General features: G+C 35.9%; 1 protein-coding gene across 1 annotated transcript in view; it reads left to right on the top strand.

Moving 5' to 3' along the window:
- Positions 1–15,882, top strand: part of SEMA3D (semaphorin 3D) — a 207,120-nt gene that overhangs the window by 153,821 nt on the left and 37,417 nt on the right. Inside the window, exons 11-13 of the mRNA XM_079931570.1 lie at positions 10,963–11,077; positions 12,262–12,331; positions 15,042–15,186. Of these exons, the coding sequence (XP_079787696.1) occupies positions 10,963–11,077; positions 12,262–12,331; positions 15,042–15,186 (330 nt within the window). The remainder of the gene's footprint in view (positions 1–10,962; positions 11,078–12,261; positions 12,332–15,041; positions 15,187–15,882) is intronic.

Raw genomic sequence — 15,882 nt, 5'->3', positions numbered from 1 at the left:
GAAATTAGGAAAATGCACAAAGAGATACATTCTGATATTTAAGAAACACCAGAAAAAGTTTATGGGCATAGATTTTATATTTGAACATATTGAACTTGATGTAGTTCTGGGTTATGCTGTCATAATAACCAGTTAAAAATATAAACCTGAGACTCAATAGGGTCTAGACTCAGGAATGTAGAAATCACCAGTGTATTGGTAGTTCTTGAAGTCATGGAAATGTCTGAAATTGCCCAGGAAGATTTGTAGTACAAGATCAAACAGCAAGGACAGGATCCTGAGGGACAATGACATTTAAGAAAAAGCAGAGGAAAATGTCCGCAAAGGCAATTGAGAAGAAATAGTTTGATAGCAGGTAGAGAACTGGACGAGAGTACTGTCACAAGTCAGGGATAAAAACGGTTTCAAGAAGAAGGCAGTTATCAGTAATGTCACACACCAAAAGGAAGTCAGGTAAGATTATGACTAAAAGTCACATATTAGTTTTGGCAGTAAGGATATAATAATAACTTTTGCCCAAATGATATGAATGTTAACTTGAAGTCAAATCTAGACTTACATCTCTGCTTTACTTTTTTTTTTAACATCTTTATTGGAGTATAATTGCTTTACAATGGTGTGTTAGTTTCTGCTTTATAACAAAGTGAATCAGCTATACATATACATATATCCCCATATCTCCTCCCTCTTGCGTCTCCCTCCCTCCCACCTTCCCTATCCCACCCCTCTAGGTGGTCACAAATACCGAGCTGATCTCCCTATGCTATGCGGCTGCTTCCCCCTAGCTATCTATTTTACATTTGATAGTGTATATATGTCCATGCCACTCTCTCACTTTGTCCCAGCTTACCTTTCCCCCTCCCCATATCCTCAAGTCCATTCTCTAGTAGGTCTCCGTCTTTATTCCCGTCTTGCCCCTAGGCTCTTCATAATCTTTTTTTTTTTTTTTTTAGATTCCATATATATGTGCTAGCATACAGTATTTGTTTCTCTCTTTCTGACTTACTTCATTCTGTATGACAGACTTTAGGTCCATCCACCTCACTACAAATAACTCAATTTTGTTTCTTTTTATGGCTGAGTAATATTCCATTGTATATATGTGCCACATCTTCATTATCCATTCATCTGTCAGTGGACACTTAGGTTGCTTCCATGTCCTGGCTATTGTAAATAGAGCTACAATGAACATTGCAGTACATGACTAGGATTAATCTCCAAAATCTACAAGCAGCTCATACAGCTCAATATCAAAAAAACAAACAACCCAATCCAAAAATGGGGAGAAGTCCTAAATAGACATTTCTCCAAAGAAGATATACAGATTGCCAACAAACACATGAAAGAATGCTCAACATCACTAATCATTAGTGAAATGCAAATCAAAACTACAATGAGGTATCACCGCACACCGGTCAGAAAGGCCATCATCAAAAAGTCTACAAACAATAAATGCTGGAGAGGGTGTGGAGAAAAGGGAACCCTCTTGCACTGCTGGTGGGAATGTAAATTGATACAGCCACTATGGAGAACAGTATGGAGGTTCCTTAAAAAGTAAAAATAGAACTACCATATGACCCAGCAATCCCACTATTGGGCATATACCCTGAGAAAACCATAATTCAAAAAGAGACATGTATCTGCTTTACTTTTTTCTAGCTCACTTTCTTAACCTAGAAAATGAGGACACCCATCTCTTCTATGACTATTTTACCAGGCAAATGAAAGGCTTAAATGAGATCATATGAATTTGGATCTTGACAGATACAGAGGAAAGTACTGGAAAACAAGGGCTACTTAGATTTCTGTTTTCAAGCAGTTAACCATCTAAGAGATCGACATGTGAATAATGTGAGTACATGATCATACCACCCTAAGTTACATGTCAAAAATCATGTACACACATATACACGTCATACATACACACTTTTGGAGTCAGCTCAATTAACTGCTTAGGAGTGAAAGAGTGGTAGTATGTGTATATTTTGGGAGCTGGGGGGTGGTGAGAGGCAGGTTAGTTACCAAAGTTTACTGAGAAGAGATGGTATTTCATCAGTTTTAAAGGTTAAAATTATTATTATTACTTTGCTCTCATTTTTAGCAATATTTGTACTTTGAGGATAGAACTTATTTTTGGATAGAGTCAGAAGAATTTGGAGACATCTCTGGTGAAAATTATGTGAACAATTTGAACAATGCAAATTTTGGACAAGAGATAGGAACAGAGAGATTCACTAAATAGTAAAGAAACTGACCTAGAAGATAATTGACAGCCTCAGGATAATAAGTACCTTCATCCAAAGAATCTCTTTCAAACTCAGTGTGTTTATCATTACAAATGGGAGAACACATTTACTAATGAATTATTTTTTAGTAGTGTCACTACTTTCCCATCAAACAACTTCTTCAGTTTTCTCATTTTTAAAATAAGGTGCTTAGCCTAGAATGCTTTCTAAAGTCTTTGCCAGGCTCTATAATTCTTTGATTTGAACAGTCAATATTTTCAAGCACTGAATGGTGCACCGTACACCCTGGACTGCTCTCATAGATGGTAAATTACACAGGTCTTCGTGGAGAGGTAATAAATGCTGTCTGAAAGGGTAGGTGAAACAGCATGAAATAAACCCTCTGAAAAGATTTGTGTCTATTTATTTTGCAAGTTAGTCCTTTCTGATACTATTATTTATGATTGTGTGATGTTTATTACCATGTGTGTGTGTGTCTGTGTGTATTTCCTTTCAAAACCCACCCTGTAAGTTAATGTGTATAAATACCAGTCACTTCAGTGGGGCTTGCTTGCAGCTTTCTGCCTCGAGTTTGTTTTGCATTATTTTGGGATTCTGTTCATTTCTGGAAGCATTGTCCATTAGGTTACTTATGCTAGCCCACTCCGGATTACAGCTGCAGGTTATGCCAGTTCCCTTTTTGTTCTGCAGTATTTCCTTTTGTCCACGCCAGGAATTCAGTTTGGTTGGACCTTTCACATAACTTGCCTGGGGGTCTAATTAATAGCCCTTTGCTGTGATTCTACTTGCACTGTCTATTTTGATATATGATCCTATTTGGACAATTACTGCCTTTGAAGATTTGTGTTTTTAGGCTGATGACACTTTCCGTATTTATTGATTTCCCCCGAGTTGTGGTTTTTTTTTGCTTACTTTCAGCTTGTTGCTTACAACCTAAATGAGAGATTTAGAGCCCACAAGTTACAGATGTGCTTTTGCTTCACTTCCATCTGTTTTCCTGTCAGAAATTCCTAGGCAAGGATTAATACTGTTGGCCGTAGCTTTTAACACTTTTTTTTTTAATTTAATGAACTCTGATCCTACCTGAAAAAGACCGCTGAATATGCCTAGATTTGCCTAAATTTAATCTGTTAAATCTTAGACACTGAATTCTTTAGCACAGTGTATTACCCAAGTCCTGCATTTCTAATAATCTTTACAAGTTTTTGAAGTAGTTAGAAAAACATGTTCTCCATTTCGATTCTCCAGTGGCAAATCAAAAACAGTCATGTCTAAACACTAGAGTTCTTTTTAAGAAAAAAATTTTTTTGCCTTGAAAGTCTATTCAGAAGTTATCCCTTAAAAACCACTGTGTGCAATACCTGCCGTACAAGTTTTTTGTTTGTTTTTTCTTCTCCCCTTTGAGATGTTTGAGTTTGCCTAGTTTTGTTTCTTCTACTGCTAAGGTATTTCAAGATTATTAATAGATAAGTAGAAGACTCTTTATTATTTTCCTTTTATGTTTTTATTTTTAGTGATCATAACTTTTTTGCATCTCAATGAAAGAATTAAATGAAATATTGTTATGACGTATTGCTGAAGAAGATTCATAGGCTGAAAAAGAAAGTACAACATAGTTCTCTCATTTGATTCAGTGGGTTTAACTTCACTATCTTTCATGAGTTCATTTAATGTATTAAAATATCCTCACTTAAGCTCTTCCTCTAACAGTGTATTTATATATATATATATATATATATATATATATATATATATATGACTTTTATTTTAATATATATACATGTCCTCCTAATGAGCCTCCTGGGAATCTTATTCTGGGTTTGACTTTTTGTTTCTACCACATGATGATAATAGTTTCAAACTTCTAAATAGGCCATCCTGCATTTGGATTATCCTTATCATTATTATTGACTTATACAGCCCATATAGACCATCTGTATTAAGTTTACAGAGTTTCTAAATTCTGTCCCTAGAAATAACTCAGAGAAAATTGAGGCAGCCCAGAGAGAATTACATTGAACAATTGCTCTGAAATGTCAGTTGCTGTGATCTTACTTCAGAATTTCCTGGTGCAAACGGGTCTTTAGGTGATTTGAAGATATATCTCAACACAAGATTATTTAAAACCTGCAAGGTACAGCAGTTATTCTAAATAACAAATCAGATAAAGAGTACGAATGATGTATAGAAATACAACAGGCATTAAATCAAAGACAGAAAAGTATTTAATTGCCCTAATCTTTTTTTAATTTGTAAAAAAGATCAGTAGAAAGCCTGTGTGTTTGTCTCATGTGATAGCTTCAGTTATGGAAAAACAAATGTTTTGTATTGTGGTATTTGGATCACACTTCACAAGAAAGTGGGTAGTGTTAGTTCAAGATAAAATCTCTGAGATTAAATGTTATTGATGGGTAGAATGTGGGAGAGGGGTGCACAAACTTGCACAGATTATGGTTTCTAAAGTGCTTCAGGGAATTCCCTTCTCTTGTCTGCACAAAGATGCAGAAGAGCTCCATTAGGCAAAATAACTAAATTTTAAGCAAAAGAGAATTTGTAACCTCTGACTTCACCATCAAACCTTTTTTCTTTTTTTAAGTGCTTAAGGTGTACTTATTTATTTGAAAAGCCTGGTGTCCTTCAACTTAAACTAATTAATATGGCTACAAATTTCTGAACGCACATCTCTGTTTTAATAGAATATACCGTGTTCACAGATGTCTTAGAGGTTTCATTGATTTATAAAATGTTCATGATTTAAGAGCAGAGGAGCTAAATGTCAATTATTACACTTTCCAAGAGCTTCTGTTTCTCAATATAAAGGTGAAAATGACAATATTTATAAAGTGCTGAGAGATCCTTGGAGAGGATGGTATATAGAGATAAAATCACATTTAACAGATGAACCCAGCATAGTGACCCGAAGGTCAAAAGATACACTCAATAAAAGTTCACGTGTTACAGCTTGTAGCTACTCTACATGTCTGTGTAAGATTTATAAGGACTTGAGTTTGCTATGACAGTAGAAGGAAAATGGAGTCACCATTAACCTGCCTCCTGACTGATCGCCCCATTAGGAGATAGCAGGATTAGAAGATCACAGTATTTCATAATATGCAGCCATCACCCAATCCAATGATTCAGAGTTAACTATGCTTTAAAGCTGCACAGAGATTGTAACTTGTGTTTGTCTTTCATTTTTTAAATTTTCTGTTTTCATTAATCACTTAAAAATTAAGAAATATTGCAAACATATAGAAAGCTATAAAGAATGGGGAAACAGGCAACCTCTGCACTCACCACCCAGATTGCACACGTGGTCGGGCTTGTTTACATTTAATTTCTTTGCTACTTTCATCTGCATCTTTGTGTAGAGGATGGCAAGGCTTTTGGCAATCTGACCACAAAGAAGCTGTGATAAATAGAGTGGAGACACACAGAAGTGACCAGTGACTAAAAGCTGCTGATTTTGACATCTCAATAATAAATCTATAGTGTTAGACAGTTGTGTTCTTTAGAATTTCACAAAAATAAGCAAGGAGGTGAGAGTTGAGTACAAAAGTGGTTACTTCCCTTTCAGCCCTCTTCTGGGCTTAAAGTTCTCAGGGGGGGATTTTGTGGATTTGCAAACAAATCCAGGGACTGGGAGCTGGTCCACAAAGTCAGTCAACTGACACTTCCCTGCAGGAGAAATACAACTCCTTGTGAATTGAACTTTGCCATCCCAGGTCATGCTTCTGGATGTCTGTAAGAGTTACTATCCAGTCATTAAATGCTTATAATCCATTCCTGAGAGCTATTATCCCAGAAACTATACTTGTTTTCCCGTTGACAGCAGGTGGCTTTCATCTTTGACCTGGATTTTTGTGCTTGTTTTTTATCTTTTTATTCCTTGAGAGGCCACGCACAGCAGCTAGGTGGGTAGGTGAGAGCATTTAAAGATTCTTTTGTTCAAAGGATTGCAATTTTCCATTTGTCAGGTTGAAAAAAATATGCAGGTACAGTATAAACCTCTTTTTGGCAAATTTGGAGCTAATAGAATAGAGTTTTTTCATGGTTTGTCTTAAATATGGTGATAATTGCAAATAGAAAGAGGGATGGTGTTTGAAAATGAGCCATTTCTTGTCACTTTTATCTAATAATGTGTTGAAAAGAGAATGTGATTGCTCGTTTTTATGATGAAGTAGTAATATGTACAATCGTTAAAGGGATGTTAGGGAGCAAATATTTGATACTATCTGTTTATTCACTTAGCAAAGTAATTTGAATAACTGCTCTGTGCTGGGGTAAAGCAGTAAACCAAACATGGTCCCTGGTATTATATTCATGATAGTTGATATACTTCTTTATGCATGTTGAATCAACACTATTTTGTAGTATTTATTACTGAATCAAAATATACAAATATAAGCGATGAAAATTTTATAAATACTATAAATATGTAAGAAGATGCCTTAAAATAGGCTTTAGAGTTCTGCTTAGTACAACTAGGGCTCTGCTAAAATAAAAACATACAGAGGCTAGGTGTGATAATTTAAAAAGATATAAATCAAGGGTCAGGAGAAAGATGAGGAGATAAGTTATCTTCTATTTTTAAATTTATTTAAAAATCTCTTTCTTTCTGAATAATGCCAGATAACACATTTTGTCACTGGGATCTTTCTGTACATTAACATAGAATTCATTATTACATTAGGAGGAAGCATCAGTATTCACATCTGGATTTATATTTATTAACTGATCTGAGGATATTAGCAGTAGAAATAAAAATCATGTCTAGGGTTTCCCTGGTGGCGCAGTGGTTGAGAGTCCACCTGCCGATGCAGGGGACGCGGGTTCGTGCCCCGGTCCGGGAAGATCCCACATGCCGCGGAGCAGCTGGGCCCGTGAGCCATGGCCGCTGAGCCTGTGCATCCGGAGCCTGTGCTCTGCAACGGGAGAGGCCACAACAGTGAGAGGCCTGCGTACCGAAAAAAAAAAAACAAAAACAAAAAACAAAATTCATGTGTAGAAAAGTCTGCCTTTGCATTTGCAGACATAGGAAATCATTTAATAGCTAGCTGAAATATTATTTTTATTATTGAGCAATGGTAAATAATAGAGGCACCATATACAAAATATAAATTTAAGAGCAGTTACAGACATGTTTGTTTCTAAAGCGTTATTATATAAAATGTATATTCATTTTCTTCACTTCTTTGCTAATTACTGAATCTCTTAGTAATTCTTTTAGTAATTCTTGTGTACTAAATTACATGCAGACACTTTGGCCTGGTATCAAGCCCTTCCTTGATCTTACCCCAGTTTACTTTCGTAACATTTTCCTCTATTTCAATTTATCCCAGTCTTAGTCTAAACCAAATTTGTCCTGGTTCTCCATACATGTTCTGAATTGTTTCACCAGCTGTTCTTTCCCTCGTCTGTCCAGCATCTAGAATGTTTCCTGAACCAATTTCTGCATGTGTGAATCCACCTGTAATTTTAGAGAGTATTAAACCTTGTAGGTCTGTCCTCATTTTCCCAACAAAGAAATTTCAGAGAAGACTCAGTTTATTGGGCATTTATCTATACTTTTATCTATATTTTTCTAAAGACTTTTGTCAATTTTATTTTGCGTTTTTAGCTATTCATGAATTATTAAATATGATCTTAATAAGTACCTGACAAGCAGGATGTTAGTGGCATATCTGAAGTAGATTCTGCATAAAAAGAATAAGAGAATGCATTTTCTGCTAAGAATTAAAAACTATTAGAAAACCAACTAGATGTTACTTTGCTTTCTATTATCACCATGTATTAGCAATTCTCAACAGTATCAGTGACAGAGTACTACTGCCAGAAAAGTCTTTTGTTTATCCAAGTTCTAAACAATTGCTGTGGTTACCATTGTGTTTCTATTATGTTTATTTATGTGTACATGTATATGTATAGTCAGTCTTCAACACACATGAACTCAGCTACACATGTTTCAAGGGTAAGTTCACATTGATTTGGAGTTATTTAAAACTTGCAACACTGAGACATAGTGCAAATTATGAGGTGTGATTATTTTGTTCGTTAAGTGCAAATGTGAGTTCGTGCTAACTGTTGAATTTGAATGTATTTAAAATTTAAATTATTCTCCTTTTTAAATTGTTATAAACCTAAAGAACTCAAGCAAATAATAATTATTACTCATTTATATAGAGCTATTACTTAAAATACTTCTGTTTAGCAGAGAGGGATGTTAAACACCATTCACTCTGGGTGTCATGGTACACCCTTGGTGTGAGGTATTAAGGCTATAAAGACAGCTATGTTCTCCGTTCTCAATGAGCTTGCTTGCCCTCCCTTCTCTCTCCTCCTCCCTATTTCTTTCTTCAAGAAGAGCCTCTATTTATATGACTTTGAATTCTCCTGTCTGGAGTGGTCATGTATATGCTTTTCTTTAATTTTCATAGATAAAAGAATCACAGGGAAGCTAGTCCCTAGATATTGAGACCTGACATTTGACAGCAAACTGTTTATTAACTTTATGGAACACAGACGGCATGAAAGACAAAACTTTTTATAGAATTTAGATTTAAATGGAAATATATTAATGGAAATAGTGGCTTCATAAGTAATTTTTGAAAGTCAAAATTAAGTACTTAATGTATTTATACCATGAAACATCCTTATTTATTTATCATAAGCATAGCAGATCTAGTTGAGTCAAACAAAATCGTATTAATTTAGTGTTCACAGGGACATATTAAATTAAAAATAAGAAAAATATCTCTTTATGATGAATTATTGAACAGCATAACCCTGTTTATTCTACCTAATTGGTATAAATGCTTATGTTTTGCTAAATGTCTAAAGAATATCTTTTTTTCATTTTTTTATTGAGGTATAATGGGCATACAACATGACTTACAGGTGTACATCATAATGATTTTATATTTGTATATATTGCAAAAGGGTCACCACAATAAGTCTAGTTAATGTCCATTACCATACATGGCTGCAAATTTATTTTTTTACTCTTTTAGCAGCTTTCAAATATGCAATACAATATTATTTACTATAGTCACCATGCTGTATGTTACATCTCCATAACTTATTTATTTTATGTATTTATTTTTTAATTTAATTAATTTATTTTTATTTATTTATTTTTTTTGCGGTATGTGGGCCTCTCACTGCTGTGGCCTCTCCCGTTGCGGAGCACAGGCTCCAGACGCGCAGGCCCAGCCGCTCTGCAGCATGTGGGATCTTCCCAGACCGGGGCACGAAGCCGTGTCCCCTGCATCGGCAGGCGGACTCTCAACCACTGCGCTACCAGGGAAGCCCTTATTTATTTTTTATACAGCAGGTTCTTATTAGTCATGCATTTTATGCACATCAGTGTATACATGTCAATCCCAATCTCCCAATTCATCCCACCACCACCCCCTGCCGCTTTCCCCCCTTGGTGTCCATACGTTTGTTTCTCTTCATCTGTGTCTCTATTTCTGCCCTGCAAACTGGTTCCTCTGTACCATATTTCTAGGTTCCACATATATGCGTTAATATACGATATTTGTTTTTCTCTTTCTGACTTACTTCACTCTGTATGACAGTCTCTAGATCCATCCACATCCCTAAAAATGACCCAATCTCGTTCCTTTTTATGGCTGAGTAATATTCCCTTGTATATATGTACCACATCTTCTTTATGCATTCGTCTGTTGATGGGCATTTACATTGCTTCCATGACCTGGCTATTGTAAATAGTGCTGCAATGAACACTGGGGTGCATGTGCATGACTTATTTATTTTCTAACTGGAAGTTTGTATTTTTTTTTTGGGGGGGGCGGTACACGGGCCTCTCACTGTTGTGGCCTTTCCCGTTGCGGAGCACAGGCTCTGGTCGCGCAGGTTCAGCGGCCGTGGCTCACGGGCCCAGCCGCTCCGCGGCATGTGGGATCTTCCCGGACAGGGGCACGAACCCGTGTCCCCTGCATCGGCAGGCGGACTCTCAACCACTGTGCCACCAGAGAAGTGTGTAACATTTTTTTTTTAATACAAGTTGCCTGGCCTTTGCTAAACACTTGACAAAATTTTCCATTTAATAATCAAAATAGCCATATTTCGGGCTTCCCTGGTGGCACAGTGGTTGAGAGTCCGCCTGCCAATGCAGGGGACATGGGTTCGTGCCCCGATCCAGGAAGATCCCACATTGCGCACAGCGGCAGGGCCCGTGAGCCACAGTCGCTGAGCCTGTGCGTCCGGAGCCTGTGCTCCGCAACGGGAGAGGCCACAACAGTGAGAGGCCCGTGTATCGCAAAAAAAAAAAAAAAAAACCAAAAACAAACAAAAAAAGCCATATTTCAAGGCATTAATCATATTTTGTCAATGAGAAAACAGAGACTTGAAGAATTAAATAATCGTTTGTAAGTCATAGAGCAAAACTTGGCAGAAATGGGAGTCGATTCCAAGCCTGCCTTATTTACTGTTGGCTTGCATGCATCTGCTCATTCAGCAGAGCTATGGTGTTTACATTGCACATTTAACTGTGAGAAAAGCATTTAATTTTGAAGGACAAAACTGCTTTTTCCCTCCTTCGAAAATTCATGGACTTAAATATTCAAGGTCTCTGTCTTTGTAAAAGCAATGACATTAATAAGACACTGCCTATGATAACCACCAGTTTGAGTTGGTGATAGAATCATGTTGGTAAATCTGTATCTTTATTGTGTTTTCTTTTTCTCCCCAGAATGATGTAGGAGGACAACGCAGCCTGATAAACAAATGGACCACTTTTCTCAAGGCCAGACTGATTTGCTCAATTCCTGGAAGTGATGGGGCAGATACTCATTTTGATGAGCTTCGTAAGTCACGTTTCATTTTTCTTAAAAAAGTCTTACTAATTAAGTAATTCAGCATTTAATTTATTTTAGCCCCAAATGACTGATTATAAAGCCCAGGACAGCTTGCAGGAGTGGTGCTTACTAAGTTCCCACACGCAAAGAACTTGGAAGTGCTCTAGGTCTGGGTGTTCATCGTAATGAAGAAGTTCCCCTTCTGTGAGTGTCCTCAAAGTTACGAGGGAAACAAAACTGCAGCAAGAGGCAGAAAGATACTAGCTCTGGGACTACAAAGCCCATCCATTCTTCATGTGGTCTTTTATTTGGAAGGAGCCACTGGCTATAGGTAGCAAGAACTTGGGTTCCTTATTCTGTAGACGCCCTCTGCTGGAGAGCCCTGGAGATCTGGTGAACTCTGTCGCTCTGACTTGTTAATAAAAAGGATACTCTGAGAAGCGTTAGATTCTCCTCTTTTGTTTCCCCTTTTTACTCCTCTCAAAGCTAATTCTAGAAGGAATTTTTCAGCTGTAAAGTTAGTATCATTAGCTTTTGCTTTTTGAACTTTATTTTTGGTTTTGCCATGCAGTGTAAAAATGATGATATCATTGAATGACTTGTGTCAGTATTGTATTTACAGTGTTAAATTATATATTCAGTATTCATGGATGAGTTCTCATGCTGTATATAAGTATGCTCACCTCTTAAATGATGTTTTAAAGAATATTATTTACATATACTTTAGTGTCAGTGTTGCACAAGTAATTACACAATACCACACAAGGAATGAACTAGCCTAGCTATTTTCATATTAGTACCAAATAGGTAATTGAATTACTAACAAGTTGACATAATTACAGGACAACACTTTTTACACACTGGAGGGTAAAAATAACCTGTTTTTAGTTTCTGTTCTATATGAAATCACATATTCCTAATTGGAAACAGTCATGGAGATTATCAAGTGAACCATCCCATTCATAGGTGATTGAAGTAAACACCTTCGAGGGTGAATGTCCAATTAAGTGTCACACAGCTAGTGAGAACTTGTCTTTTCCCCTTAATTTCTTATGTCATAGTGTAATGACTTTCACTGCTATCTTAATTTTATATACTGTTCAGAGTCTCAGGAATATTTCATTATTAAAGAAAAAGCAAACATGATACTGAAAAATACAAATGTAGAATCATTATTTTTTTCCCATTAATAGAAGACATTTACTTACTCCCCACAAGAGATGAAAGAAATCCTGTAGTATATGGAGTCTTTACCACAACCAGGTAAGTTAAAACAAAAAAAATGCCTATAATCCTTCTAGAGAATTGTTGTATCTATGTAAGAAAATATTTATGTTCTTTTTGTCCCTTCCTTTTGTGTGAAAAAACACACATTTAAAAAATTTTACTTTTTCATTTATTGTTTCCTAGAAATCTTTTAATATCAGTACATAAAAATGTCTCTGTTCTCTACACCAGCAAAGTATCCCCTATATGGATTAACACAATTTATTTAACTAGTCCTCTGTACCTAGGCATCTGCGTCATTTCCAGTCCTTTGCTAGTACACATAATGCTTCAATGACTAACCTTGTGCATATGCTATTCCCTGTAGGAGCAAGTATATCTGTGAGCTAAATTCCTAGACTACAATTACTGGATACAAGGGCACATACATATGTTAATCATAATAAATAGGTTGAGCTGCATGACAGAGAAGTAATACCAACAAAATACATGTCTTAGTCATTGTTTAGGCTATCATCATGAGATGACACTCTTGTCTTTTAAAATGTCCTCACATGCTCTTATTTGCACTTCCCCATTACGCTGCAAAGATGGAAGTGTGACTGTTATTATTACCATATCATCACTGCTCTACTAACTTAGGCAAAGGAAGTTTGTATTACATGTACTTGTCCAAAGAAGGGTAGCCAATTAGTAGTAATACTGGGACTTTGACTAAAAGTATCTTCCTAATTTCTACGCCTGTATTCTTGTCTTCTTTCTGCATAATACTAGCCTGTACTTGTCACTGAGGCTCTGTCACTTCCTTAAAAGTTGTCCTAGCAGCCATGAAGCTTTCTCAAAGAATATTTGGACCCCCACTTAATCTTATTTAATATTAATTTTATTTAATTCATTAACTTACATTTGACTCTGTTCCAAGTGCACTTTTATTCTTGTTACCTACTACTGCCTGTGTTACATTCTTTGAAATACTTTTCACTTTTTCCATAGCGCTGCTATCGGTCGTTATCAATGTATATTGCTATCAGTATTGGAGGAATTGGCAGTATTGGCATTAGTATTAGACAAATGGTCTTACTGCCTCCTTTTGAATAAATTATTAAAATATTTTGTGGGAAAATTATAATTTATTTTCCGAGATATTACTGTCATTTAGTTCACAATACCTTATTTGACATAAAGTCAAATATACTATTGGTTCAGAATGTATCAAAAACAAAATACTATTTGGTTAATTATCAAATTAGAGTGGAAATATTTAAATATGAGACTAGAGAAGATATCCTAAGAAGCTGCTATTTTGAACTCCATGTTTCTGCTAATTTATATCTGAACTAAAAAGGTGCAGGAAGACCACGTGCCTGTAGTTACTCAAGTCAAGTCTCAGCCCTGGTTCTCTTGGCATCTTTCCATTCACAGAATTTTCTTTAAAGTCACTGTGTGTTTCACTCACAAGACATAGATGTGTGCCAAAGAAATGTAGCCGCAAGATAGCTCTCTTTTTCTTTTATCGAGTTTTTGCCCACCCAGAGTGTGAAGTTACAAGTCAGCTCTTTGTTCTTGGTGTACTTCGTTATTTTATTTTTAATGCTGTCCTGAAGACTGAGGTAATGTCAGGATGCAAGTCACATCCTTGGTCCAATGAGAAGATGTAATTAATCTGCAATAACACCCTGATGCGTCGTTCCTTTAAAGTATCGTAGGCAGTTCATATGATTTTTATGGGGCCATCATTTCCCTTCTTAGCAGCTAGTTTTCTCCCCGCTGCCTATTGACCATCAGCTTCTGATGCTTCGCATTAATGTCATTCCAAGAATGATTAATGATTGAGTTACTCATGTTAGTGAATCCTAAACTCATTTGTGTAGTGCTAAGTCTCTTAGAGTGTAAAGTGTGATTTTGTTTTTAAGAACAGGAATCATTGAAAATTTTAGATTCAGAGAAAATGCCTTTTAATTTCTGGAAATAAACCAAGATGAAATATCTGATGCTGCTGCTAACAATTTTCTTCATTAGTTTGCAAAAATTTGTTGAATTCCCATGGAGCTTTGCTGCCTCTTAATTAGATGTGCCCCCTTACTGTGTAATCATGATTAATTTTAAGCATCAGATAAGTTATATACATAAACTCAGAAATTCAGAAAGGAGCAAAAAGATTATTTCAGTGTTTTTTAAAATTAATAAAAATTATATGAGGAAATCATTAATAGCCAGTATTTATGGACATTCACTCACTTTAAGAAAGATAAACATTTATTATTTACATATCTAAATATTCTTTTTTTAAAAAGTAGGTAATATAACTTCTGATTTTGTAAGTTCTTTAGAAGGCATTATGCTATAATAACTTCAAATAAAATTCAAGAGCATGTGAATAAATATAATACTCTTTCCTGCATATTCCCGTCTGTCCTCCAATTTTTCCAGGTAGTTCCTATTTTTCCGTCAGATGTCAATTTAGATGCTACCTACTCCCTGAAAACTTACCAGACAGCCTTGTATTGGGTACCCATCTGTGTGCTTGCTTAGTTTACTATAATTACCTGTAATAAAAGTGTTATCAAAACTTATTCAGGATTACTTGGCTGTAAGCTCTTTGAGGACATACACACATTTTGTCTGCTGCACCTGTCAGATAGAATGTCCCGAATAAATGTGTCCACAGCACCTGGTTATAGCATGTGCTCAGTGAATGTCCACTGAATGGACCAGTGAATGACTGAATCATGTTGCTTCCTTTCAGCTCCATCTTCAAAGGCTCTGCTGTGTGTGTGTATAGCATGGCCGACATCAGAGCAGTTTTTAATGGTCCATATGCGCATAAGGAAAGTGCAGATCATCGTTGGGTGCAGTATGATGGAAGAATTCCTTATCCCCGACCTGGTACAGTATGTATCCATACTTAATAATCAAAGTACTTTAAGTCCATATTCTCTTCCTAATCCTATTATAATAAACTATGCTATTCACCACAGCAACATGCACTGTGGTTTTAAAATAACTGTTTACTTACAGTGATGTGTTAGTATGTCTGACCTTCACTGGAACTTAACATTTTTCGTTTGAGTAAGAACTTTAAATACTACAGGAAACAATGGGCTATATCGTAAGGAGCACTACTCTGAGAATATAGCGTTTATCCTCAACATGTCTATAGAATCATCAAAATGATTTAGTATCTAGAATGACAAATATTCCAAGTTAGAAGGAAATGCTAGTAAGTATTCATCACATACAGCTCTGCATGTAGTGAAGAGTCTTCTAGTCCCCACTTCTGCCTTAAAAAGACTACATCTGTTATAATCGTTCATTTAAATGATCTGTTCTCTTGTTCTGCATTTATCTTTTCTTTATTACGTTGCACCTTGGAATTATATGCATATTTTAGATGTGGAAAAGACATAGAAAGCTCTGAGTCCAAAATTCTGTTCAAATAGCATAAGTCATGTTTAGAGCAGAAATGAAACAGGTAAGAAATGTGTTTCAGAGTTTCTGCATCTGTTTTGGAAAAACTTTGCGATTTAAAATCTGTATGTGCATTATAAATGGCTTTTGTTTTGTTGATGTGATTAAAACAGTTTGTT

The sequence above is a fragment of the Stenella coeruleoalba genome, assembly GCF_951394435.1.
Source record: "Stenella coeruleoalba genome assembly, chromosome: 9".
In the NCBI taxonomy this organism is placed as follows: domain Eukaryota; kingdom Metazoa; phylum Chordata; class Mammalia; order Artiodactyla; family Delphinidae; genus Stenella; species Stenella coeruleoalba.
This window is presented reverse-complemented; position numbering and strand designations above follow the sequence as displayed.